Genomic DNA, 26,348 nt, shown 5'->3' on the forward strand with positions numbered 1-26,348 from the left:
AAAAAAGAGACCACAATGCCTAGAAACTAAAAACTGGATTCTACCCTTTCATTTGCTTCCTGCCTCTCTGGTCAGTCCTGGATGGATCTCTCAGAGATGAAACAAGTTCCAGATGCTCTGACCAAACGGTGCTTTGGTAACTGATGAATACTTTAGTATCCCATACCAAAACTCCTTCTTACCTCTGAGGGACTCCTGGTACCACTGAAAGGTGGAGCCAATCCTCAGTGCCACAAACTCAAGGAATGAGGAACAGCTTTTAGTGGATTTTTGTGTCCCTGCTCAGAACAAAGGGTACCTCTTGAGGTATCAAGACTCTATTTTGGGATAAAAGGTGAGGAGAAAACCCCCCGGAGAACAACAATGCCTTTTGGTTTAGCAGGGTTGAAGGAGCAGGTGTTTAAACCAGGGAAGGAAGAGGTGAAAAACACAGTGGGAGACTCTCTGGGAAAACTGCAAAGGTGAGTGGAGTTTGAATGGCGAGTGGTGGGAAGAAGGCATGAAGTGTCTGTGCATGCTTTATAAGCTGCAATCTGCACTGCATGCATAAAGAAACTGTGGAGACTTTGTGAAAATGCTCAAATAAGAAGAATAAAGCATCTGCAGTAAAAGGGATGCAACACTGTGAGCGAGCACATTAAGCCCGGCGTGTTCTCCCCAGATTCTGACGATAAATAAATATTTTATTCTTTTGCTTCCCAAGCAATGTTGATGATGTAATCACAGATTTTATTTTAAGATATTAATGCATATTTCATATCTGATACATATTTCACAGAGGACTCTGTGTGTCTGTGTATGATGAAGGAATCTTCATGAATAAGGAAGATTAAAGGCATTTTAGGAAAATTTAAATACATTTCCTTTAAAGTCTTTTTTTTCTTGTGTCAAAGTGACAGATATTATGAACTTGTGGAAAAGGGACATTCTTCACTTTTTAAAAAAAAGATTCTAAATTTCTAGACAATACACACAACAATACACAGAATTATCTAAGTCTGTGACAATGAGATAAACATCTGAATTAGTTTCAGTAATGTCTTAATTAAAAAAAAAAAAAACAAGCAAAAAACCACAAAAGATATACATGACAGGCTCCACACAATTTTAAAAAGTGGAAGTCCATATATGGCAGTAATGTTTGGTGAATAATATAGAACATATTAATCCATATTATAAAACAGATAATAAGAATTAGTTTTAGTTGGTCATATAATTGAGCTCTACCCAAAACCACCTGCAACACCAAAATTCAGTTGTGAAATAAATGCATGGTTACAATAACGTGCTCATATAATATTTATAAGTAGAATGAGTCAGGGGGACATTTTTTGAGTACTTTCATGTTTTCCTGACAATGACTTCCTTTTGCTTTTGCAACATTTTCATTTCAGGACTTCAAATGCAATTTTGCAGTGTCGCAAATAACACATCTAATTCATTATATTTCAATATGGCAAAACTTAGAACACTTTAAAAAATGTTATTCCTTGAGATATTCCTCAGTGACTGTACACACCAGCTGTCATCACTGTAGCTCCTCAATCACAAACACAGACAGCAGTGAGGATAGATAGATTGTATCTATTTAAATTTATTAATAAATAATAGTCATTTATTATCAATGATCTCAACGGACTTCTCTAAATCTCTAAATACCCAAATGGCATATTCCTTATATTCAGTTACTCAGCAGTCTCTATTAGTGCATGTTGTAGTTCTGTTAGGTCTAAATTAATATTGTCATTGTTATTTGTGATAAATTTATATAATCCTTTAAGATTTTTTTAAATGTATCTTAGAGCATTGCGCAAGTGGTGAAATAGGCCTATAGTTTGTGAGTACATGTAGATCTCCAGCCTCATACATTCGTACAGTCTTGGTTGTTTCTCGCTGGAGGAGAACTGCACTAAATAATAAATCTTCTGCAGGCAGATGAGAGGAGGGGGCACTGAAACGGTGGATCCTGGGTGGCGGAACAAGCAGAGGGGATGCATTTGAAAAAAGCAGTTTGCTGGCTTTCTTCTCCTTTTTCCTCTGCAGGATGTGGCTTTGTTACTGATCTACTTTTGTCATCACACGAGTTACCAAGAAAGTCCACACACAAAGCCGCATTCTGTGTAATCTCGTCTCAAACAAATTAAACTTTAAAAGATTCCCATCGTGTCGAGTCCACGAGACACTAAAATTATAAGAAGACTGTGGAGCTAAAGAAATATATTTTTGAAGATGATATTTTGAACACACAACTTCTGACTGATTTTTGCTCTGCAGGAAAATAGATGGCAGTAATGTGGAAGAAGAGGGGAATATTGAGCTGACAGAGGATGGGAGACCGGTGGCATCAACGCCACGCCCCGCGCCGCTGCTGGACTGCAGCTGTGGCGGCCTGCCTAAGCGTTATATCATCGCCATCCTCAGCGGCCTGGGCTTCTGCATCTCCTTCGGCATTCGATGCAATCTTGGTGTGGCCATCGTGGAGATGGTTAACAACAACACCGTCTATATAAATGGGACCCCGGTGCTTCAGGTAGAAGATCTCCGTATCTCTCCATTCCACCCCTGACAACATTGACAAAACTGCTGTTTACCAGTTTGATTCACACCTTTATGGGCTTGTCTGTGATATTGCCAGTGTCTTGAGACACTGTTAGATCTTGCTTCAGAACTGAAGCAATAATAATTGAAAAAAATTCAAAGCACCAAACTGAAACACATCTGAAAATTGATCAAGACCGCAGAAAAACCCTTTATCTCTTGAATGGAGTACGGGTGCATTATTGTTTATGAGTTCACCACTGAATTTTAAGAAAATGATAGTGATGTGTCTTTCATAAAAAGATTAATTTATAAAACCTCCCTGTTGCATTTTCCCCTCTTTGCAGAAAGCTCAGTTTAACTGGGACCCAGAGACGGTGGGGCTGATCCACGGCTCCTTCTTCTGGGGCTACATCGTCACTCAAATCCCCGGTGGTTTCATCTCCAACAAGCTGTCCGCCAACAGGTCGAATACACTTCATGACTAGTCTCTAGTTTCACAGCAACATTGCAGTCCCTGCTTCACATCATTACTCGATTTTACACTTTTGGTCATTTTAGAGAACAAGCAGTTTCATTATACTACTTTGGAGCACTTGTGAATTAAAGAGTACCAAAAATAACTTTGGGTTGTTGACCACAGTGCATTATGGGGAAAAACTATGCTGTTTATAATGAAGATGAACTTGCTGCAGCCCTAATTGTTAAAGGTATTTATTATACCTTTATTGTGTATAGAATAAATCCTTTTGAATGAAAAACTACTTAGACTGCTCTAAATGCTCCTTTTTAGGTTGTTTTTCTATTGTTTGGCACTCTATGATGTCAGGGACAGAGGATGTGCCTAATACAGTCCTCTCAGGTGCACTGCTGTTTATGAAGGACAGCCAATCAGAAGAAATGTGGCTTTAAGTGACGAGTAAGCGAAATAAAACAGCTTATTTAATAGACTGGATGCACTTAGGAACTGCCCCAGGCCGATAAAGTAAATACGTATTATTGTAAACAATCACAAATCATACAAAATTATGCTAGAAGAGTCCAAGAATAAAAATATAGAATTCCAAGTGAGCATAACAGGTCCCCTTTAAGACAGGATCACAAAGAAAAAATCCCAAAAATCCAGTATTTTTATTCAGGATCCTCCTCAGTCCGTGTGGATAAAGGGTTAACGCTGTACGGTGTGGTGAGCGGTGTTGATGGAGCAGATAGCAGTCCTGTAATAAAAGCTTCACAGGAAAAGAGGACACGCCACTGACAGAGTTAATAATGAAAGATCCTGCCTCTGATTTCTTTCTGAAACACCAGCCGCTGGAATATTACAAGTGTCACTTACACACTGTTTTGGAAACAGAGAAGGGGGGGCGAAGGAGAAAAGAGAGGGGGAGCTATAAGCGGCACTGTGGCGATAAAGCAGAAACTTGTGGATTGAATGGGATGTCTTTATCTGAGGCAGTGAAAGACAGAGGTGCGAGATATGTCTCATTATAAAGCCGACTGAGATGCTTTGACCGCCAGTTAGTGTGGAGACATACTGCCTGCCAATATCAGGCATCTGCAGCAGCTTTGCAAACACTGGGTTGCAAGTCTTTGTTTTGTTTTTATGCTTCACAGACCTTGTGGACCTTAATTGGATCCACGGTTTTCTCTTATATATTAAAAACAGACTGTATGAAAATACAGGGTTAAAGTTTGGAAACTTGTCTGTGAAATGTATTTCTCATTTTAAACTGATTTTCCAAGCAACCTGGCTCATTCTCTGCTTCACATCTTTATTTTAAACTTATCCAAAGCTTTGCTGGTTGTATCGAAAAAGTACAATTCCTGGAAAGTGTGTTTGATTATTACGAAGATTAAGTTATCCAGACTTACTCCTTTTCACCAATGGTACAAAATGATGACATTCCAGTTTTTCTGCAGGGTGTTCGGAGCTGCCATTTTCCTGACATCACTGCTCAATATGTTCATCCCATCTGCAGCCAGAACGCACTACGGCTGCGTCATGTTTGTTCGCATCCTTCAGGGCTTAGTGGAGGTAAGAAGAGGGGGGGACCAAATGTGAGGGAAAACAATGAGTAGTTTGACATTTGTAAAAATCTGAATATTTGTTTTGTCGCAGCTTGCCTGTTTTGGTATGGGGAAAACAAAATGTACCAGATGCTTATGTGAGGTGCAGACTCTTTGCATTTTTATTCGTCAGCATTGAGGCTGAACTATCTCGCGTTGCTGGCACTAGAAGTAGGCATGTTTAAATTGGGGGGGTGCAACCATAAGCAACCACTAGCAAAATAGGGGAGCATTGGTCTAGCCATAGGCTCTAATGGGTATATCACATAGATATACGGTGCTCAGTAAAATTACATTAAATGCTGTAATTTAACATCTGGACTTTTTGGCTATGTTAGCAAAATGCACTCCAAATGACTCAGTTAGAAATGCTCCAACTGGCACCAACACAAAAATAGAATTGAGAGGTCCAGTTAAACGACTAAATGACAACTGTGAGCTTTTCATATGTGAGTGTGTGGGTAGAGTTTTCTACCTTGGGTTTATTTTCAACTGTGGAGCTTTCTGTTGTATACAGAAGAAGATTTGAGCCAATGGGGTAAAAAAAGAAAATAACTTATGACCTTTTTTTTGCAAAAAACGTCAGAAATCTGACTTTTATCACAGTTATCGGACAAAAGTAAAAATTCTGAGAAAAAATAACCCCAAAGTATTACTTCAGCGACCCTAATACTCTTGGTTTTTGCACTAACCCAAGTTAAAATCTATCATCTGTCATCTTTAGAGGAATTACACTAAGCATTTAACCAGTTTCTGGCTTTTTATTTACCGTACATATTTAAAGAAGATTATCAATGAAATGATCAAACTCACTGCAAGAAAACAGAGAATGTTACCCAAAATGTCAAACTATTGCTCTGAAGCATTTCCACCTTATCAGTCTTTGATCTTTCCCAACTCCCACACCATGTCCCTGCTAGGGTGTTACCTACCCAGCATGTCATGGGATGTGGTCCAAATGGGCGCCTCCTCTTGAACGAAGTCGACTGGCAACAACTTCATTCTGTGGTGGGTGATGCCTGTGATTCTTCTTGTGAAAATTGTCTGCGGATTCTATTTGTGCTACACGTGTCACACAATCGGCCAGCAAATGGACGTGAGAGAGCTCATTTTTTTGTTTCGCAGATCCGGTCCCCTTGTTGTGTCTGCTGAAATTAAATCACCATGTTGCACTTTAAATTGGTACCATGACAACCCATGCATCAAAACACTCTTGACATTGTCTGCAAATGAGCACAGCTCATCTGCGTAATCTGAAGGAGCTTCTCCCTCTATTCACCTAAATGAAGTGTCACCTTGCTCACTGTCCAAAAGCACTCTCACGCTCCTGGCTCTATTCAAAACAACAGCGTTCATGAATCTGTCAGATAATAGAAAATGCACTAAAACACCCTCTCTGTAATGGCAGTGTTAATGACTGATTTTGACAGCATTTATTCAATGAAACTAATGTGTTTCTTTGATGTTTTTGTTTACACATCTTCACTGTGCAGGGTAGTTTTGTTGTGTTAGAGTCATTGCAGCAACATAACGATTTAGGTTAGGCCTTGTTTAAGATTGCGTAAGGGAAAAAATGTGCAAGAAGCAACATCAAACATCATATTTGAATATCACAGCTGGAATGATAATACACTGGCAATGACATCTGACATCCATTGTTCCCAGGATCCTATGCAGGAGCAGTGATTGCCATGCCTTTAGCCGGAGTGCTCGTTCAGTACGTCGGCTGGTCTTCGGTCTTCTATGTTTATGGTAAGGCTGATGTTTGATCAATGTAAGAGTAAGTAAAAAATAAGAAATGCTTCAGAAATGCTTGAAGAAAAAGAAAGTACCTCCTCTGTCAGTTCTAAGGTTTAAGGTTTTTACACATAAAAACCCCATCATGTAGCACTACAGAAACGGTGTGTGAAAAACAAAAAACTAATCAGTGGGTAAGTAGCTGCCAGCGCTCGATTAACTGATGCTTTGGCACTGTGCTGGTCTGGAGCATTCAGGTGTGTGTTTTCACACAACACCAAGGAGGAAAGCAATCAGCAGTGATCTGAAAGAACTGCTCACCCTTTCTAAAAGTTGTAAAAATCAGACTTTGGAGCTGCCAGATTGTTACTTTATATCGAACAGAATCTAAAATCTAAAAATCTATTAATTAATGTTAATGTATGAACATGATTCACTGCAAACTCAAATGAAAATGAGAAAGTCTTCATTATTAAATGGTTACCAATATTCATAGGTAGATTATTAGAGCAGATGAAAGGTGTGACAATAGTAATATGCTGTTAGTTAGACATTATTAGGTCTATATGAATTAAATGAATGGCTGGATAGACTGTAAATGAAATGTTGAAAGCACAACTTAATGTCACGAAAAGTGGCTTTAAACATCCTCGACTGTCACGCTGTTCTCTGGCGTTTTTATGCATTGCACAATAAGCCTTATCTGCTCTGCTTTTGAGTTTGATTGGAATGATTAGCACTCACATTAAATTCACACTTTGGCAAACGTGTTTTAATAAAAGAGCTACTCTGGTTCTGATGTGATACCATCTCATGATTTATTGATGTAAATTAACATTTTCCTGTCTGGGCTGTATGTCTCACACTTGTTTCATTTTTTAATAATGAGAAATTCTTGTGGTCCAAATGAGGTCTGGACTTGGAGTAATTAATCTGTCCTGCCCTCAAGCTACTCTTTCATACTTTACAAAGTCTTTGACTGCCAAGATAAGCTTCTCTAAGGGTACATGTGTACGAATGCGTGAATTCACCTGTTGCCACTGTTGTTTTGTGAAAAGGTGTTTTTGGGATATTATGGTACACGCTGTGGCTCCTGCTAGCTTATGGAAGTCCTGCTGACCATCCTACAATCACAGACGAAGAGAGGACGTACATAGAGTCCACCATCGGTGAAACAATGCACAAACTGAGTGTAACCGAGGTGTGTCTACTGCATCTATACTGACACACACATCCACACACAACAGAATGGCTGAACCCTATTAATTAAAGCTGAAACTCTGAATTTTGATCACATCTTGTTTGATTTAAAATCCAACGTGGTGGTGCACAGAGGAGAAACTACAAAAGCTGTATCAGTGTCCAAAAATTTAGTGAGCTGACCGTCTATATGCAGTACACACTGACTCCTTATCTCCGGTTATAGAAATTCAAAACTCCGTGGCGTCGCTTTTTCACCTCCATGCCTGTCTATGCGATCATTGTGGCCAACTTCTGCCGGAGCTGGACCTTCTACCTGCTTCTCATCAGCCAGCCAGCGTATTTTGAGGAAGTATTTGGATTCCCCATCAGCAAGGTTGGCCTTACAATAACAACCACAGTTACAGAAAATGTCCACAAAGATCCATTCAATATTTCTTAGGTTCAAAATATTCTAACCTTAATTACGTACAGGTGGGGATCCTGTCTGCTGTCCCCCACATGGTGATGACAATTGTTGTTCCTATTGGAGGACAGCTGGCTGACTACTTACGCAGCAACAAAATCATGTCTACCACTAACGTGAGGAAACTCATGAACTGTGGAGGTACATCAGTGTAAACACATCGTTTTTCTGTTAATCCCAACGATCAGATTTTGGCATTTTGTACTAAACACAAAAATAACATAGAAGAAAGTCATTTTCTGTAATGATTTACTGTTTGGTCATTCCTACATTTTTGAACCTTGTAAAGCCTGAAATATTTTTTTTTGAAAATGCCAGAAAATTCACTTTAAAGAAAAAGAAAAAGAAAAAAAGTGAATTTAAACAAATATTTAAACATATTTGTTTAAAAATAAATTTTCATACATGACTTTTAATTTGCACCATATTTGCTGGCATTTAAAAACAAAACAAAACATTGCTTAAAAATGTATTATTGTTTAGGTTTTTTTCAGGGGCAAAAAAGCCAACACGTATAAAACACGTATGGTGGTCTTGTTAAGCACTGTGAATAATATTAATATAAAATAATTACATTACAAATAAAACATTGTGCACGCTAGATCCAGGACTGATCCAACTTTTAAAATTGTTAGCCTATAACACTGCAACAATGTGAGTAAATTACTGGAAAAAAAATAGTATGAAAAATCATTTAATTACTAGTTCCTTTCATTTTGATTTAGGAAAGCAACTAACATACCCTTTAGACCACCGTATGCCGAACATGTTTCTATATTTTCCAGTATATCTACTTGAATGGTGTCACTGGCATTCCCTCTAGCATTCCCATTTTTTCCATTAGGTCAGTAGGTTGGGAAGCTGGGGATACATTTCTTACAAAGACCTGGTGTTGTCTAGTACATAATGTGATTAATTAATAAAGAACTTTTTCTCACAGGGTTCGGTATGGAGGCTACGCTACTGTTGGTGGTCGGGTTTTCTCACACTCGAGGTGTCGCCATCTCCTTCCTTGTGTTGGCTGTAGGCTTTAGTGGATTTGCCATCTCAGGTATTTGACGTTTAGTGTTTTGCTTTTAATTTAAGACTTTGAGCTTGACTGCATAAATGATAAAGGTGCACAAAGGTGTGCAGGATGTTGCAGATCTTTATTTGTCTTGTGTTTTATATTGCTTTTTCTAGATTCTGAAAGACCTTTCCAAAAGTTATTACATCTTTACCAGCCACAGCAGGAAAGCTGGTATTGTTTTTACCTTGTGATCATATCTGTTAACAGATATGGTCAATTTCATAGCAGTAAAACAAAACAAGCATGCACGATAAACCTTAGAGATTTATGGCTGGGGTCAAAATAAAGCTCTAAAGATTTGTGTTTTTTGACCAATAATGTGAGTCTGAAGGAGGTTTAGGCACACAAAGTATTCAAATGCCGTAAAAATGAAAATTTGTGTTATAAGTATGTTTACACTGTGTGCACTGTCTTGTCAGGTTTCAATGTCAATCATCTGGATATTGCTCCTCGCTACGCCAGCATCCTGATGGGTATTTCCAATGGGGTGGGAACGCTGTCTGGAATGGTGTGCCCGCTAATTGTTGGCGCTATGACTAAACACAAGGTATTTTCCCCTCCTATAACAATATAGTTTTTGTTTTTCTTTGTCCCCTATTCTAAAATATATACACAGAACATTACAAGACGCACTGACATGTTTCTTCCCATTTCGTATATAAATGATATGAGGAATGAGTGTTTTGTGGCTCATTGAATTGCTGTATGTAATCTTGCACCTATCAAAGGATGTTAAAAATTTATGGCAATGTTAAATTTATTATACACATTGCAACTGTAGGACTTTCAGTGCCATGAGTAAGGGAGCTGATTTACAGCATTACCTCAGTGGTACATCAGTGAAATATCAGTAATTCTTCCTCTGACAGAAAATTCATTGACTCTCTTCATCTCCCTACAGACTCGTCTGGAGTGGCAGAATGTCTTTATTATTGCAGCCATGGTGCATTACTCAGGGGTCATCTTTTACGCTATCTTCGCTTCAGGAGAGCAGCAGGAATGGGCCAACCCTGAGAGCACAAGTGAGGATAAATGTGGCATTATTGATGAGGACGAGCTGGCTGAGGAGTCAGAGCTCACTTGCGAGAACATGGTGGCTCCCAAAAAGACTTACGGAACAACAGACAATTCGTCCGGTCGAAAACAGGGCTGGAAAAAGAAGAGAGGAGTTACCATGCAAGAGGAGGAGGAGCATTATGAGAACGGGGACTACCAGGAGCGGTACCAGTGAGACGGCACGAGGGACAAAGGACTTAAATTTTACAAAACTGATCTGTGTCAGAAGCAGCAGCATCATATGTACCTCAAGACACCATCCTCTTTTTTTTCATCCTTGGTCAGCACATCCATTCAACTGTGATATATGAAGATTCATTTAAAAAGAAATTTGCAAACTGCTAAACTAAAACTTTTTAGATTTTTAAATCTCAAACCAGCTGACACAAAATGAACCATCAATAAATATCTGCTGATAAAGTGACTCTGTCATGACATGTATTATAAAGTAATAAGCTTAGTAAACCATAGAAACCACAGATCAAAACCAATGGCTCAACTAGTGCTGTGTTAAAGGAACATTAAATACACATATCAGCTTCTATCCCTCCTGCACCCTGTCCCGATCCTTTCCTTGCAAATCCATCTGTGCAAACCATGACTCAGCTTATGTAGTTTACTTTGATATGTGAAGGGTTTTGTGTCAGCTATGCAATGCGAAAAGAGGTGCACTGCCAGAATGTATCGATGGGTTTGACAGAAGATCATAGTTAATGTACCGAGTCTCACTGTTTTTGTTGCTTGTATGTATTTGCTGTTGCTGAATGACTGCACCGTGTCACCGCTTTACTCGCTCTCTTTGTCTGAAACAGTCTTAGTTCACCATCTGTTTGTGATGCACTAATATATCAGCTTCATTATTTATGAAGCTCTGAGCTCATAATGGGACAAAATAGGTGGTGAGTTCAGTTTCGTGACTTTGTTCTTCTGATGTTTTGGCATTTTGCAGTTTCTCAGTGTTTGATAAATGGAGACCCAAGTTTGTTTCTAACAATGTGCAGTAAGAATTCACTTTAATCCTAAAACTATATGGAAAATTTGCACTTGCTGTTCATCATTATTACTCCTAAAAGAGAACGAAAAACCCTGTTTTGTATAGTAAATGATTATCTTATTGTTTGAGAGAATACACGTCATTCACACACAAACAGACCTGACATGCAATAAACTACATTTCTATTCAGTGTTGAGATTACTGTATATGCAAAAATAGCATGAATTTCTTTAACATTTCATGATACTTGCATGCATTCATGCTAAACATAAAAATGTTGAACAACCTAGCCAACATACTGGTAATACAGTCTATAAGGATGATTAGCCAAGCTAGCTAAATGTTGACAGTGCATTGTATATATAAAAAGAAATGGGCATAGCTAATATGAGATCACCCATTGGCCTGTAGACAACTTTTCAAACCTTTAGCTTGGCTGTGACAAAACCAGAAGTATGTGTTTACACAAAAGGGTGGAGAGCTAAGTTAACAGTTAATGCTACCTAGCTGTAGTGGTACCTGCTAATTACTACAAGCTAACCTTTCGTACACGCTGGAAGCTGGCAGTCATTCCAGGTTCCCTAGGTAACTCTCTAATTTATTTACTATCAGGTCAATTTAATTCAGTTAAATTTAGTCCAATTTATATAGTGTCAACTCACAACAACAGACATTCCAAGGTGCTAAATATAGTAGGTAAATCAACAATATTCATCATTATGATAAGATAGTTATAAGAATGAAGGCAGTTTCAATTGCTTGCCTGGAAATGCCAGCTGTTTTTCTACCCTTAGTCACTTGATGTCATGGAAAGTCTTTCCCTTTCTCAGATAATTGCATTAAAACACAATAACACTGCAAACACAGACAAGGAATCAAATTTAGCTACTTGAATTTGCTGAAGTTTAATTTCATATTAACTTAAAACAAAACAAAGCATACTGTCAGTATGTTTGTTTTTAATAAATCTAGGCATTTTAACATTGTTTGTTTGTTTGTTTTTTCTTTTTACTAAAACCTAAAACACTTTAAAAATGTAATGAATCACAAATTAACCAGAGAGGGACTTGAAACTAAAAATATTTTACATTTTAATCACAACACAACTGGTAGTGGCACTCGAGGGAAAGTGATGTAATCACCAAAGTCAACAGACTACTTGGAAGTGCTGATAGTAGATAATACCCAAACATATTTTCGCCTCTTTTAACTTCATGTTAACTCTATATCGTTAGGTTTAGTTCAATTTGTGTCTACCCAGCTCCTTGACTAATTATTCTTTAATTATTATCATTAGCAAAGTGTGCTGTCTCTGTATTTTGATTCTCATTTTTTGACAGAATATGCTGTTCCTTATGGTGCTCGTTTATGTCAGCTTGCTCAAATGAGACATTTTTGAGTATCCCTAAGATGGGTCTGCGTTCCATCTCACTGTAAACATCCTTTGTCTTATCTCTCCGCTTGCTTTATTTACACCCCCAAACATAATTGCTGGACAGGATGTTCATTGCCAGCATGTTAGCCTCTCTTGTACGAGCTATTCCCTCTTTTATAAGACTTAATTAATGCTATGTGTGATTTGCCTTCAAAAAGTCCAATGATTATTACCTTTCACATGGTGATAAGACATTTCAAGGACTGTGGACTTTGTTGCTGGTCAGCTGTACAGGAATCCAAAGCGCTGGTGAATATGCGGCCTGTTATGTCACGTATGACACCAAGGTGTGCCTCTGTTACATTTTTGCATGCCAGCCATAATGACACAGTCCATCTGGAATAAAGAACAAAACACCATAAGGAATGACAAAGCCTAATATCTGTTGGCATATTATAAACTTTAATCATTTTAAAGTAACATTGCCCATACTTATGAGAGCTCTGAATATTACAGACATATGCAACTTATGTTTAGTGGAGTTGTTTCCAGCCATTTACAGTCATAGCTGCTGGCTCATTCTTCACATGCTCTTAAACACAGAGCAGATAGTCCACAAACAGTCAGCAGCCAATGGCAAAGGTTCTGTTTATTTCAAAGAGACTGTCTGTTGACTCAGAAGGGCCTCTTTGGATGGAGCAACAACCCATCAATGATTAAACTTGTTTTGGGGAAAACTAAGAATTATAAAGAGAAGAACATTTTCCAGTGTGCATGCTCGTCTTAGAATGTACACAGACAATAGGGCAGGTACCCTGGGGTCTGCGGAGTGCCAGAACAAACAAATCTGGTGTAGACTGGTACTGCATACTCCAATGACATGATAAAATGGGTAGAATCAGTTCAAGGACAGATAGGAGCTATTGCCACACATTTGCTTTCAGAAGCTTTCCATTATACCTCAATTTTTTTTGCACTCATGAAAATATTGTAAAGGAAAACAAACATATCGCTCAAAATCCACAGCTCTCCCCGGCTTTCATTATTACAAGTGAACTGTTAGATGATTTTAACAGACATGGCTTATACTCGGCGGGCTCCCACTCATACCAGTTTTTGTGTCATGCTAATGACTGGATATGGCTCCATGTGTGTGATGTTTGTGTATGTGGGTGGGAATTCATGCGGTAGCCTGTTGTCTTATTCAGATAAAGAGGGATTTGGCTTGGATAGGGAGGAGGGTTAATTAATAACCACCCTCCATTTCTCCCTGACCCCAACTTAGTCACACATGGTCTCAATGATGTCCAGGCACCAGCAGCTTAATGTTCATTAGAAAGTATTGATGGAGTTGTAGCTCACAGCGTGGATATTCCCCCCTCCCAAACCAGAAAAAGAAAAAGAAAAGAAAAAGTCACAGGAAGGAAAAATTCAGCAAGAAGGAACTCAACCTCAGCTGCCAAAGAGAAGGTAAGAATTGTGAGATTGAGAACGAACATATTTCTAATTTACTGGTGACTTATTATTAAGGCTGTGGTGTGGCATTGTTTGAAGATTTGGTTGAAGTGTGGGCAGCGGGTTTCTGAATTCTTGTGGGTAGCTTTAGACTCAAGGGAAATTACACCTAGTTAATTAAAAATGTGGCTGGTGAGGTCTATAAAAGTCATGTCTCACATGGGAACATATTTTGTCCCTAGCAGCAGAAAGCCCTCTGACACATTTGAGAACTGGTATTAAGATATTGTACGCGATGCTTTCAATCTCCTCAGCTGTCCAGATTTTAATATAAGATTTAATAAGCAGTGCTGTTTGCTAACAGGTGAGGCCTCCATATATGTTCAGTGAAATCAAATTAACAGAGACAATGATCTTGTCATACTAATGACACAGTCTTACATGAATCTGTAACGGGACAGGCAATAACAGAAAGAAAGAACAGACCTCTTTCCATGACTTGGTCTTCCTGCGGCAGTCTGGTCATCTGACCTTCATCCTCCACCTCTCTGTAGGGAAGTACCGAACATCTCTTCCCAGCGTGGGAGAGACCTGTCAGGTGCAATGATGTGGAGACTCCCAAGATGATTTTTAATTCCAGCGGGGCGCAGACGTCTAAGGGACTTGCGTTGCTTCATCTCGGTTGACAAATCACTTTTTCATGCTTGTTACAGAGCTCCCCAAATTCAAAGCGTGTGACTGCTTTCCAGCCCAGTCCAACCTGTGTTTTCTGAGGCGGTGACAGACAACGCTCCTGAATGAATGAGTGGATGGGCCCCGACATCAATGTGGTGGGACCACTGCAGCTCCCACCCAACGATGAATTCTCCATCTTAGAGAGTTCCCACTTTTATGGTAAGTTTACAGAAAGACAAAATCAAAACTGAGCAAGTGACAACATTCTTTGCAATTATAATCAGTACAAGCATGGGGAAATCATCGCTGCATTTAACTTGTACTAGTGTTTAGAACAATAAAACAAGAAACCATATATAAAAGATGGTTGTAGCCACCCTGGCATCACCCATGCATGGGTCTGTGAACTATTTTGAAGCTTGAAATTGTTGCAGGTTTGATTTTAGGAGCTACAAGTGATCAAGTTTGTATGAGAGGAGGGCAGTGCTGAATTCCAGTTCTAACAGTAGAAAGATTAATTGGCAGGCTGCATTGACAGACTCATTGAGTGCAGTTTAAAGATGGGGATCCCTGCTAATTAGTGCTAAGTAACAAGAGAAATAGTAGGATATCACTCAAGCTAAGTTCTAGTAAAGACAACGTTGGAGTAAATACACATTAATAGATGAGTCATGCATGCACCATAAAAACCCAGTCTTAGCACATTTTTAGAACAGAAGTTTCTGTACAGGTTTTTATGTACAGATGAAGGAGCCATGAGCGCAGACAGTACAAACACAACCATGAGTATCAGTGAACTGATTTAACCAAAGCGAAGCTCTCAGCCACTAGTCAGGGTTTCAGCAAGAACTGAATATTAGACCATTTGCAAAGATATAATTTATTGATGATTTATTACTAATTCACAGTCACCTGTAAACAAACATACGTTTAATAGTTTGAGGCTACTTTGTGGCATTTTTCTGTCACAATAGTCAGTTATCTGCCAGTGACTAAGGGTCTGTAACAACTCTGAGTGAGTGGCAGCAGAACGCCAATCTTCCACTAACAAGCTGAACAAAATTATTTTTTAAAGTAAAAAGTACACTCTGCACATCTGCTATCGCCTACTTTAGAAATCAGATCTTAATTTTGAATGAAAATATCAACTAACAATAGGTGACTCTCATCCAGCACCTGTAAAGCATTTATGGATGCTCAAATTCCTCCGAACAATTGCATGACCATCTGACCTGTCCACAAATTCAAGCTCACTGAACAGTAGCAGTCAGCTTGTACCTGTGTCCACATCTGGAAATGACTTCTGATATCAGCTGGCTACTTGCAGTGTGAAGAAATGTGACTATGTGGTTAATAAGTAGCTGTGACAACCTTTGCTCTTTCTGGGATTACTCAAGCAAGTGCCAAGTTGCTACAGTAGGTACTGTACTCAGATCTTTTGGGAAAAGCACGCCGATCGAAAGGAAGAAATTGAAGATGACTGTTTTGGTTAATAAAAGGAAAGATAGACTTGAACAGAGCACAGCTGGACAGTGTGGATCAGAGAGCAAAGTTTCAAAATAATCTGTGTGTTTGGGCTCACGGAAATGGCCATGGTCCAGACTAAGTCTTCAAGAGGTCAGTGTTACATTATACTATACTGATATTCTGCTAGTATTAGGTGGTCTGATGGCTTTAAAAGCAAAATTTAACATTTCACAGTCACTTTAGTCAAGAGATGATTGCATTGTGTTGTCTTGTCAATAGTCATCCCTGATAAGTTGCATATGAAGGTTATAAAATTCATCAGTATGTAATAATGAACCAAAAGTACGATCCTGTTAACATTCTTCGACTGGATATCACTTGCAAATGTGTAATTTTGTTCATTGTGCTGTTAAATCTAATTCTAAAGGCCACAATGTCCTCCGTGTAAGCAGGTTGTTAATCATTTATGGGTTTATAGTTTATAGTTATAAGAAAGTAGTTAAACCTTCAACTTTGTTTAACCATCACGGTTTACAATTCTTGGAAGCAGAGTTTTGATTTTTGGATTTCTATACGACGGTTTATTTGATATTCTTTTCTTGGATTTTAGCTTGTAGCTTTATCTTGATGTATATACTTTTGTATTTTGAGCCTTCAGTTCTTCATCCGCTCCCTAACTTATTTAGTTACGTTGTTGCCTCAGTATTTTCTGTTTACTCTCCCGTGCCAGTTCCTCTGTGTCAAATTTATTTATGGTAAATGGCCTTATGTGTCTGTGTTTCTCTCCTTAGGTGTTGTTCCTACTTCCTGTTTTATTGTATTGTATTATTTTTTTTTACAATAGTTGCCTCTTGTATCATGTGTCTGCTTCTACTTCCCTCTCCTGGCTGATTATCTCAATCTGTTCACGTCCCCTGATTGTCCTCCGTGTCTGTGCTTATCTTTTGTCATGTAATCTGTTGGTCGTCCCGGTGTTACTGTCATGTAAGAGTCTACTAATTCTCTATGGTTGGAATTTTTTTTTACCTTGCCTTTAGTAAAGCTAGTTTAAAGGCAGGAGTCAACCGTTGCAAAGCTTTTCTTTTAATATTTTAACACTTTGACACTTTAGCTTTTCAAGGAACTTTATTATTCAAGTAACTTGTTCATATTAAAACTGCAACAACTGATTACATTTGACTAAGATGAAGCCACATGTCATTTCTCTTCTTCTCTTAGATATCCTCACAGATCAAGGCAGCCCTCTCCTGCAGGATCCTGACATCTTACCCTTCACCAGCTATCCCAGCATGCAGTATCAATTCATGGAGCCAACAGTGTCTTCCACTCCATACTATTCCACTCAGAACTACTACCCACAGTATAATGGAGACGAATGGTATTCACACACAGGGATATATGAACTGAGGAAAGGACCCCTCGAGGGCAGCTATGAGGCGGAGATGGAGGAGGGCTCCTCTGTTGTGCCGGCTGTGTGCAAGAGAAGCCGGCACCTGTCACAAGCTGGAAGGGTTAAAGGGGAGGAACTGTGTGTTGTATGTGGAGACAAGGCCTCTGGATACCACTATAATGCTCTCACTTGTGAGGGATGTAAAGGTGAGACGTAGAACAGGAAACAGCAGTGTGATCCTTAACTGTAACTGTTACTCTAAATAGCCTGTCTTCTTTACAGTGTAATGATAAGAGCAATTGGTGGAGCTGAAAGACACTAGCAATTTAGGGATTTTCTAAATGTGGTGACTTATCAAGGATGACATGGGTGGGCCTCGTGGGAAATGAAAAACTTTGATAGAATAAAAACAGGGTTGAATACAGTGGAGAATAAAGCAATAAAATCCTTTACTTTAGTGAAAGCACAGACATCCTAAAAAATAATACGTAACCAGGGTGACATCATCAGTTGGTAAATGGTAAAATGGTAAATGGCCTGTATTTGTATAGGGCTTTACTAGTCCCCAAGGACCCCAAAGCGCTTTACACATCCAGTCATCCACCCATTCACACACACATTCACACACTGGTGATGGCAAGCTACATTGTAGCCACAGCCACCCTGGGTCGCACTGACAGAGGCGTTGGTCCGCGATGTCCTGTTACAAAGGCCCAAGCAGAGCAATTTCAATGTCATGGCCTCGGTGACTCAAACCGGATGTCATGAGTAAGGGGTGGGAACTGATGGAATCTGCATACTCATATGGGAGCGACCTGGTAATGAAAAGGTTGGCTTATCCTAAAGCATATTGTGGTTGATTAATCTTCTATTGAAATTGAGACCATAAACTAATGATAAAATTACCAGCTTTTCAATACAGTCATGTTTCTTATTGTACCTGGAGGAGTTGCCCCTGCTAGCCATTAGAAAGAAGTAAAGGTACTTCTGCAGTGGCTTCACAATGCTTTAGTGCAGGGGTGTCAAACATAAGAACAGCAACACGAACAAGAATATCTCCACTTTAAAAAAATATTTTACAATGTTTTCATCTAAGACTGACTGTGTCTAGGATGCAACTGCATAATAACGAGCTGAATGACATTTGCCCCAAATTCCAACATCATGTTATTGTGTTTAGCTGTTGACTTTAAGGGGTCTAACCATGATGACGATGTGTTTAAATCTACAGTTCAAACAAATGGAGAAGAGAAAACATGCTTTTACAATCTTGTTAATTCCAGATGTCTTCAACAGTTTGAAATGCCTGTGTAAGCGGCTCCAATGCTGGACCTGATACCTTACTCAGTTCCTGTAAAAACTGTTTTTTAAATCTGTTATCCTTTACAGCTGCTGTACACTGAGAACAAAATACCATTTATTTCATATTTAATAACCCTTCAGGGACAGGAGGTTAACTACGCAATCATACACTGAAGGGTTTGAAGCTGATTTTAAGGTAACAAAAAACAATAAAATTAGGCAATCTTACAGTAAGAGCAAGGACTTTACAACTCTTTTTGTCCCTTTTACAAATCATTAACTTGGGGATGAACTGCTGAAGGCCACCACTCTGCTGTCACCATGTCTTTATGACGCTGTTGATTTGGTGTGGATCCTGCCAAACAACAGGGTGAAACGATATAAGTGTAATTCCACACTGTGAAGTGGGACAATGCCAGGAGTGTGGCTGCTGACCTGTCCTGCCATTTGACTGAGAATAGGCTCAGGTCTACCTGGTACTGCCACCAGATTGGGTTCCTTCTCAGCTTTCGGCTGTACAATGCACGAGCAACCTGAGCTCAGTTACTCTACTGCATGCCATTGTGCTTAATGATGTCAGAATGTCTGCTAACTGTTCCACGGTTATTCTGAGCGTGTGTGTGAGTGTGTGTGAGTGCATGTCAGTACTCCGGGTATAACTTATTAGTGTGGTGTTTGGATTAAACCCAGTTGGGTTCAATATACAACTAAATTAGAACAGTTAGTGAAGCAGTAACTCGAGTTTTTTCCGAGTATAGTAACACTATCATTTATAGAAAGCTGGAATCTGGAGCTGATCCTTTATTTACTTTCTAAGTACCAATACCACAAAAAAACAAAACAAAAGTATTCAGCATAAGCAAAAGTAATGACACACACATTATGGCATTGACATTTATGTTTAAAATAACATAACTTATGTCACAACCTGATACAGAAGCTGTAACATAACTTTTATTTTTTTCATTTTTGCCAGTCAGAGTAACAAACGCCACAGCATTCGTCTCTCCATTCACTTCAGTTCATCTCAGTTCAGTTGCGTTCTACTTGTATAGCGCCAAATCACTACAACAACAAAGTGCTTTAAATTGCAATACAGAGAAAACTCTGACAATCAGAAGACCTCCTCTGAGCAAGAGCTTGGTGACAGTGGGAAGGAAAATTTTCCTTTTAACAGTAAGAAACTTCCGGGAGAACCAAGCTCAGCGAGGGACAGCCATCTGACAAGACTGGTTGGGGATAAGGGGAGGGAGACAGGACAAAAGACGCACTGTGGAAGAGAGCCAGAGATTAATAACTCACACAATTTATCGATGCAGATTATGGAAGCTTTGTTTCTGCCAGTGGAAAAAAAATGCCAGTCAGAACTTGTTGGGTTAATCAAGAATCTGAGTTAGGTATGTCAAAATTCTGAATAAACTCTAAGTTATGAGATAATTACCTGAAATTTTCAGTCATGGATGATTTTTTTCTCCTGTAATTTAAACGAGCTTCCAAGATTTTTAATAGCGCTTAGTTGCCTTTATCTAGCCTCTCCTTTCTTTCCGTGAGTTGCTAAATGTTCACAGTCTAAATGACACTGTAAAGGATTAAGATAACACAAAAATAACTTTAAGGAATGATCATTGTTTAACCAGCTCTTTTTTGGGCTTATGTTTTATAAAGGTAGATTCTGAACATTCAGTTCAACTGATATAGTGCAAATTTACAACATCCATCACCTCAAGGAGCTTTATATTACAATGATGATAACGATATTAAAAAAAACCCCCAACAATTACATGACGCCCTATGAGCAAGCACTTGGTGACAGTGGGAAGGAAAAACTTCCTTTTTAACAGGAAAAAAAAAGCTCTCCAGCACAACCAGGCTTAGACAGGTGCATTGATCCACCACGACCTTTCAGGGTGAGGTTGGGGGTTTAGGAACGTTGTGTCAAATTCCCTAAAAATCCAGTAATTAACTGGCAAACACTCATGTGCGCATTAAAGATCATAACATATCGGCGTCCCTTGTTGTTAATACATTTTTATTTTTACCACGTTCAGGATTCTTCAGACGGAGCATCACCAAAAACGCTGTGTACAAATGCAAGAGTGGCGGAAACTGTGAGATGGACATGTACATGCGCCGGAAATGCCAGGAGTGCCGGCTGAGAAAGTGCAAGGAGATGGGCATGCTGGCAGAATGTGAGTATCGCTGCATTCGAGGATGCTGAAACAGGGATTATTTTTTTAAAGAGCGTTAACGTGTTCCCACAGTAACATCTACTTATTATGATTAAGAGAGACTGCTAAATATAAGTGTACATTTTCCATTCTGACATGGGCTGTTGGATTTTAATGGGGGATTACATGTCAGTACATATCACACAGTACAAACATCTGTTTATCTGTTTAAGCTGCATTAAAAAAATAAGAACATGACACATTTGCTAAAGTGATTTTTGCCTTAAGTTGATGTTTCTCAGTTGTCTCTATAGTTTCAAATGCTGAGCTTACCTCAAACTGAAGGCAAAATCTGTAAATAGGAGCACCCACTTTTCTGAAACTGGGTATTGGAGGATTATTGGGGTCTATTATAGAGCTGTCAGCTGAAAAGAGAAGAATGAGAGGCTGGACTCCTGTTGCTCATAAATAGTACAGAGAAGATGTGATGAATAATGCAGGGTGAAAGTCATTCACGACTCTCTATCTGCTGCCTCAACAAGAGACTAGTGAGTTAGATTTTTGATCAAAATGTGAGAAGACAGATGGTTACTGAGAACGCTTCTCTTCTCAGCACTATCTTAAGTGTAAACTTATTATGCAATTGATCAGAGAAATCTAAAGTAGAGGCAGTTGCAGTGTTTTGGGGAAGGAATAAGGTAGAAAAGGAATCACATTTAGTAGAGTGCAGTTCACATTATGATGTGATGTTAAAATAGTAAACAGCAAGAGTTGCAGTAATCTGCCTGCTTGTTGCACATAGATAGTAATTAGTTTGACCAAAGCCATCATAGATGAAAATAAACATTCAGCACTGCCGCTGCATTAAAAACCTGCAAGGTATTTAACACGCAAAGTGAATCCTTCGTCGCTACTGACAGGCCTGCTGACAGAGATCCAGTGTAAATCTAAAAGGCTGCGGAAGAACACCAAGGCCTCCCCAGGACAGTCGACTGGGGATGAGACGGAGGGGCCAGAGAATGTCGACAACAAGCAGGTCACCTCCACCACCAGACTGTCAAAGGTAACCTCAACATCTGCAGATGTCCTCAGAGCTCGCTGATGCTCTCAAACAGGCACCGAAGACGTCAATGATGGGCTGTTTTTGATTTTCTCTTTAAATCCAGGAAAAAGTTGAACTCACCAAAGAGCAGCAGGCACTCATGAAACTCATCGTGGATGCTTATAACAAACATCAGATTCCTCAAGATTTTGCTAAAAAGCTGGTACGAAACAGAAATATTGATATTAAATAACCAGGCGAACAGTGCTGATAAAAACTGGCTGCTGGGAATGCAGCTAAGAAAATAAAACCTGTATGCACAGACATCAGACAAGCAGCACCAGCTTGTTGGGTGAAATAATGTTTGCATGACTACATGCCGCCGAGACTGTTTTATTCGTTTGCTTTGTGGAGTTTTTGCTGTTTGCTCCCTCTTCCCTCTGATCTGTTTTTCCCGCTGTTTTTTCCTCAAGCTACAAGAACAGTACAGCGCAGATGAAAACTTTCTTCTACTGACAGAAGTGGCAACAAGTCAAGTTCAAGTTTTGGTGGAGTTTACAAAAAGTATTCCAGGTAATTCTTTTTTCTTTTTACCAATCCTGTGGAGCACACTGCAGTGTTATCTTAAGGTCATGGACAGAGGCATGACAGATGCTGGGAGAGTACGTAAAGTAAAAACACAGTATCTTGCCTGTTGTAATGACAAGTGTTATGACTGTCATAGGGTTTCTGTCTCTGGATCACGAAGATCAGATTGCTCTGCTGAAGGGTTCAGCTGTGGAAGCCACATATCTGCGCTCAGCTCAGGTTTTCAGCAAAAAGATGCCCACTGGATACGCGCAACTTTTAGAGGAGAGGATACGGAAGAGTGGTGAGTCTACAGCAGCACCTATAAATGTGTCGGTGCAGATATTCAGCAGTTATAGCAGATGCAGGTTTTTATGTGTGCAGCTCTTGCTTCATGACCTTCAGCAGTCTTGGTCTTCTGCAGCCAAGCAGCTAAGTCTTTCAGGTCCTTGATTAATATTTGATCTGTGTCGGTTACGTATGCTGACCTGTTGATCTCTGGCTGGGTATAGATTACACATGAGCACACACCTTCACTGGCTATTGTTTCACTCCGTTCGGCGCTACATGTGCATCCATGCTTGCAGATTAAAGGAGAGGGGCTTTTCTGGGATTGATTTATTACAGCGCATGAGTTTCTTCTGCTGTTTTAATCCAAACCTATAGATTTTTGCTCACGTCCCCTGTGTTGTCTCCTTTAAAAGAAAAAATCATTTATATTAATGTGGGGTGTCATTATGTCAACCAGGTTGGACAGTTAGACAGACAGCAGCGGTGATGGCAGGCGTGTGTGCGCATCACTGGGTCCCTCAGTGCTGCTGTGGTGTGAATAGTGCCTATAAGAGATATTCACAGTAAAGGCCAGTCTGGGAGAATAAGTGGTCAAAGCTGTCTGAGGAGGCCATTGTTTCTTATCAAAACATCAGAAGTGCTATTGTCCACTTCTCTCCCTCTGAGCCCCGCTGGCATTTCTGAAAGCTCGATAATGTGCCCGAGCAGACAGGCACCCTCTGCTAGCTGAAGCTTTAATATCAGGAAATGCTGCCAACGTGCAAGAGCATACTAAACAAAAACTTTTTTTTTTTTTTTTTTGGCCTGTCCCGTTTGGCTCTTTTGCCATCAGAATTGTTGTCTAAAGGCAAAGAAAGATGCCCAACGGATTTACTTTACCAAACTGACCATCCCATAAACAAAAACTTTTAAATAATATAGAGAGTAGTTTGAAATATGTATATGAAATATGTTTATTCATATAGGCTGGAGCCTATCCCAGCTACCATAGGGCAAGAGGCGGGGCACACTGTGGACAGGTCACCAATCTGACACAGGGCTAGGATAAGGATAAGATCTGTGATTAACTGCAAATAATTGTGTCGTAATTTCTGATGGCTTCACATACTGAATACAATTCACTCATAAAAAACTCTTTCTTCGCTCTCTCCTTTGCCTCGCTTCTCTCACACCTTCATCCACCTCCTCCCCACTCTTCTCACCACAATGCAGCAGAGCACATCCACCTCAGACCCTGTATATGTGTTTTTGATTTAACTTTGAGAGACTCCAGTCTTTGATCATATTAGCTGTAAAAGCTTAAAACTGAATGTATTTTACATGAAAAACTTTACAGCATCTTTTAAATAAATAAAATGAATAGTATAATACAACGTTATAGATTATCCTGGTCAAAGTACAGGCTGTTACATAAAACAGGCCGTCTCTGTGCATCTTAAAACTATAAAACCTCGCCAGCTTTCAGCAGCATCGACAATCCTTTATTATCCATCAAGTTAGTGCACAGACTAACATTGTCTGCATAGAGCTGCAGATCAAAGACTTTTTATTATTAATTTGGGAAGGTCAGTTTACTGTGTTTAGAGCACTTCCAGTCAGTATAAACATGTTTATTGGCTCTTCCACAACATGAACAACAACAACAACAGAAATTGAATTACTCTAAGTAATTAAACCAAAGCTTAAGAGATGGCTTCTTACTTTGAGGACTTGTTTATTTACTATTCACTGACTTTATATATAAAACTTTCTATTTTATTAGAAAAAAATATGTTGCTTTCTTTTTCTGCAGGTATATCACAAGACTTCATTACACCCATGTTCAACTTTTACAAAAGCATCAGCGAACTCCACATGGCACAGGAGGAACAAGCTCTCCTTACTGCCGTAACCATCCTGACACCAGGTGAGCCCCCCCAAAAATAGTGTTAACGGCATTGACGGCATTGTTTCCTAAAGTAATATTTGATTCAAATTTTGATTTCTGTGAAGATGATGATCACTATCCACTCTATTCCTCTCCAGATCGGCCTTATGTCAAAGATCAGCAGGCTGTTGAGAGACTTCAGGAGCCCATGCTGGATGTGCTGAGGAAGCTGTGCGCCCTGCAGCATCCGCAGGAGCCGCAGTACTTCGCTCGTCTCCTGGGCCGTCTGACAGAGCTGAGAACGCTCAACCACTTCCACGCGGAGATGCTCACATCCTGGAGAACGGATGACCACAAATTTACCCCGCTGCTCTGTGAGATCTGGGATGTGCAGTGACGGGCCAGGACGAGAGAAGAAGGCGGTAACACAGGGGTGATAATGTGGACATTAACTTACAAGACAACATCATAGCTCAAACATACAGTCCTTTCCCAGCCTCTGTTGTGAAGCCATGACATTGGCATTAGTCATGTAGTGATTGGTTTAGAGTGCTGCTTGTGCCTTTCTCATGGATTACTCTATTATTTTTAGCCATTCACAGACAAAGAGGCTCCTGTTCAAATATTGTGATTTGGCCAACCTTTTTTTTTTTTTACTGTGTATATCATGCAAAACTTTGATTAGTCAAACAAGTACAAACACTGGAAAGCCACGGTGTGCTCCTAAGAAGTGGAAGGCTTAGATTAAGTGTGATAATGGGTGAATCCTACGATCTGCCTGAATAAATATTTTCAAGAAAAAAAGGGTTTACCTGGAAATAGTTTTTATAATAGTTAGTCACAACATCTGGGATGCAGTTATTCAATAAAGAGTAAGCAAAACCAAAAAATAAAAAAACATTGTCACCTTTTCTGCTTGATCATATTTGTATAATCTTTCACTTTTACATCTTCCAGAAACATTGACTTTTTATTCCTTATTTATGCCTGTAGGTAGCCATCTGGCCAAACAAAGGCGTCTCAATTAGAGGGCTGTGACTGAGGGATTTTTTTTTTTTTTGCATGTTTTAACCAATTTTCTAATTGCCAATAAAGATTATTTAAGATAAATGTTTGGCTCTTTTTCTCTTTCTGGTGGTAATGGTGCTGTGAATTAGAAGCTTTAAGAGCTTAAGTAGAAATGGCAACATTTAGGGATTCATGTTTGGAAAGAGATTTATCAGATGTTGAGTCCCGTGTTATAATATGTTATAAAAATCCTTAATTAAATGGTAAATGGCCTGTATTTGTATAGGGCTTAATCCCTAAGGACCCAAAAGCACTAAACACTACATTCAGTCATCCACACACTGGTGATGGCAAGCTACATTGTAGCCACAGCTGCCCTGGGGCACAATGACAGAGGCGAGGCTGCCGGACACTGGTGCCACCGGGCCCTCTGACCACCACCACAAGTGTCTTGGTGAAGGACACGACGATGGAAACTGTCGGAGCCGGGTCTCGAACCGGCAACCTTCCGATTACAAGACGAAATGCCAACTCTTGAGCCAATATCGCCCCGTGTCTAATCTCTAGGTTTATCTTAGGTTTATTTTCATCCACAAACCAGCATTTGTTTGATT

The 26,348-nt window shown here is 39.5% G+C and overlaps 2 protein-coding genes and 1 long non-coding RNA gene across 4 annotated transcripts; 2 read left to right on the top strand and 1 right to left on the bottom strand.

The window, feature by feature from the left end:
* On the top strand, nt 1–11,316 carry slc17a8 (solute carrier family 17 member 8). Its single transcript, XM_026176307.1, has 12 exons — nt 1–461; nt 2,275–2,530; nt 2,886–3,004; nt 4,459–4,573; nt 5,526–5,613; nt 6,271–6,357; nt 7,401–7,543; nt 7,769–7,918; nt 8,017–8,149; nt 8,949–9,059; nt 9,497–9,624; nt 9,979–11,316. Exons 1-12 carry the CDS (start codon nt 364–366, stop codon nt 10,306–10,308), a joined length of 1,758 nt encoding a protein of 585 aa, XP_026032092.1. The 5' UTR covers nt 1–363; the 3' UTR covers nt 10,309–11,316.
* Nucleotides 10,033–14,645, bottom strand: LOC113026969 (uncharacterized). Its single transcript, XR_003272978.1, has 3 exons — nt 14,444–14,645; nt 12,736–12,898; nt 10,033–10,087 (listed from the first exon to the last, which is right to left on the bottom strand). It is a non-coding gene; the product is annotated as an uncharacterized LOC113026969 (long non-coding RNA).
* On the top strand, nt 13,779–25,836 carry nr1h4 (nuclear receptor subfamily 1, group H, member 4). Of its 2 annotated transcripts, XM_026176308.1 has the most exons (10): nt 13,779–13,972; nt 14,671–14,851; nt 17,318–17,695; nt 20,840–20,980; nt 21,880–22,022; nt 22,126–22,224; nt 22,475–22,574; nt 22,726–22,872; nt 24,652–24,765; nt 24,885–25,836. In XM_026176308.1, exons 2-10 carry the CDS (start codon nt 14,755–14,757, stop codon nt 25,121–25,123), a joined length of 1,458 nt encoding a protein of 485 aa, XP_026032093.1. In that variant the 5' UTR covers nt 13,779–13,972; nt 14,671–14,754; the 3' UTR covers nt 25,124–25,836. The 2 variants fall into 2 exon arrangements, with proteins under 2 accessions (XP_026032093.1, XP_026032094.1); XM_026176309.1 differs by lacking the exons at nt 13,779–13,972; nt 14,671–14,851 and adding an exon at nt 16,024–16,249.
* The last annotated feature ends 512 nt before the right edge of the window (nt 25,837–26,348 follow it).

The sequence above is a fragment of the Astatotilapia calliptera genome, chromosome 7 (assembly GCF_900246225.1).
Source record: "Astatotilapia calliptera chromosome 7, fAstCal1.2, whole genome shotgun sequence".
Lineage (NCBI taxonomy): Eukaryota > Metazoa > Chordata > Actinopteri > Cichliformes > Cichlidae > Astatotilapia > Astatotilapia calliptera.

Excerpts from the sequence above, each read along its gene's own strand:
- slc17a8 (XM_026176307.1), top strand. The coding sequence starts at position 364 with ATGCCTTTTGGTTTAGCAGGGTTGAAGGAGCAGGTGTTTAAACCAGGG. Across the intron at positions 7,919-8,016 it reads TTGGATTCCCCATCAGCAAG|GTGGGGATCCTGTCTGCTGT; the intron begins GTTGGCCTTACA and ends AATTACGTACAG. Across the intron at positions 9,625-9,978 it reads GCGCTATGACTAAACACAAG|ACTCGTCTGGAGTGGCAGAA; the intron begins GTATTTTCCCCT and ends ATCTCCCTACAG.
- nr1h4 (XM_026176308.1), top strand. The coding sequence starts at position 14,755 with ATGAATGAGTGGATGGGCCCCGACATCAATGTGGTGGGACCACTGCAG. Across the intron at positions 22,023-22,125 it reads CCACCACCAGACTGTCAAAG|GAAAAAGTTGAACTCACCAA; the intron begins GTAACCTCAACA and ends CTTTAAATCCAG. Across the intron at positions 22,575-22,725 it reads GTTTACAAAAAGTATTCCAG|GGTTTCTGTCTCTGGATCAC; the intron begins GTAATTCTTTTT and ends TGACTGTCATAG.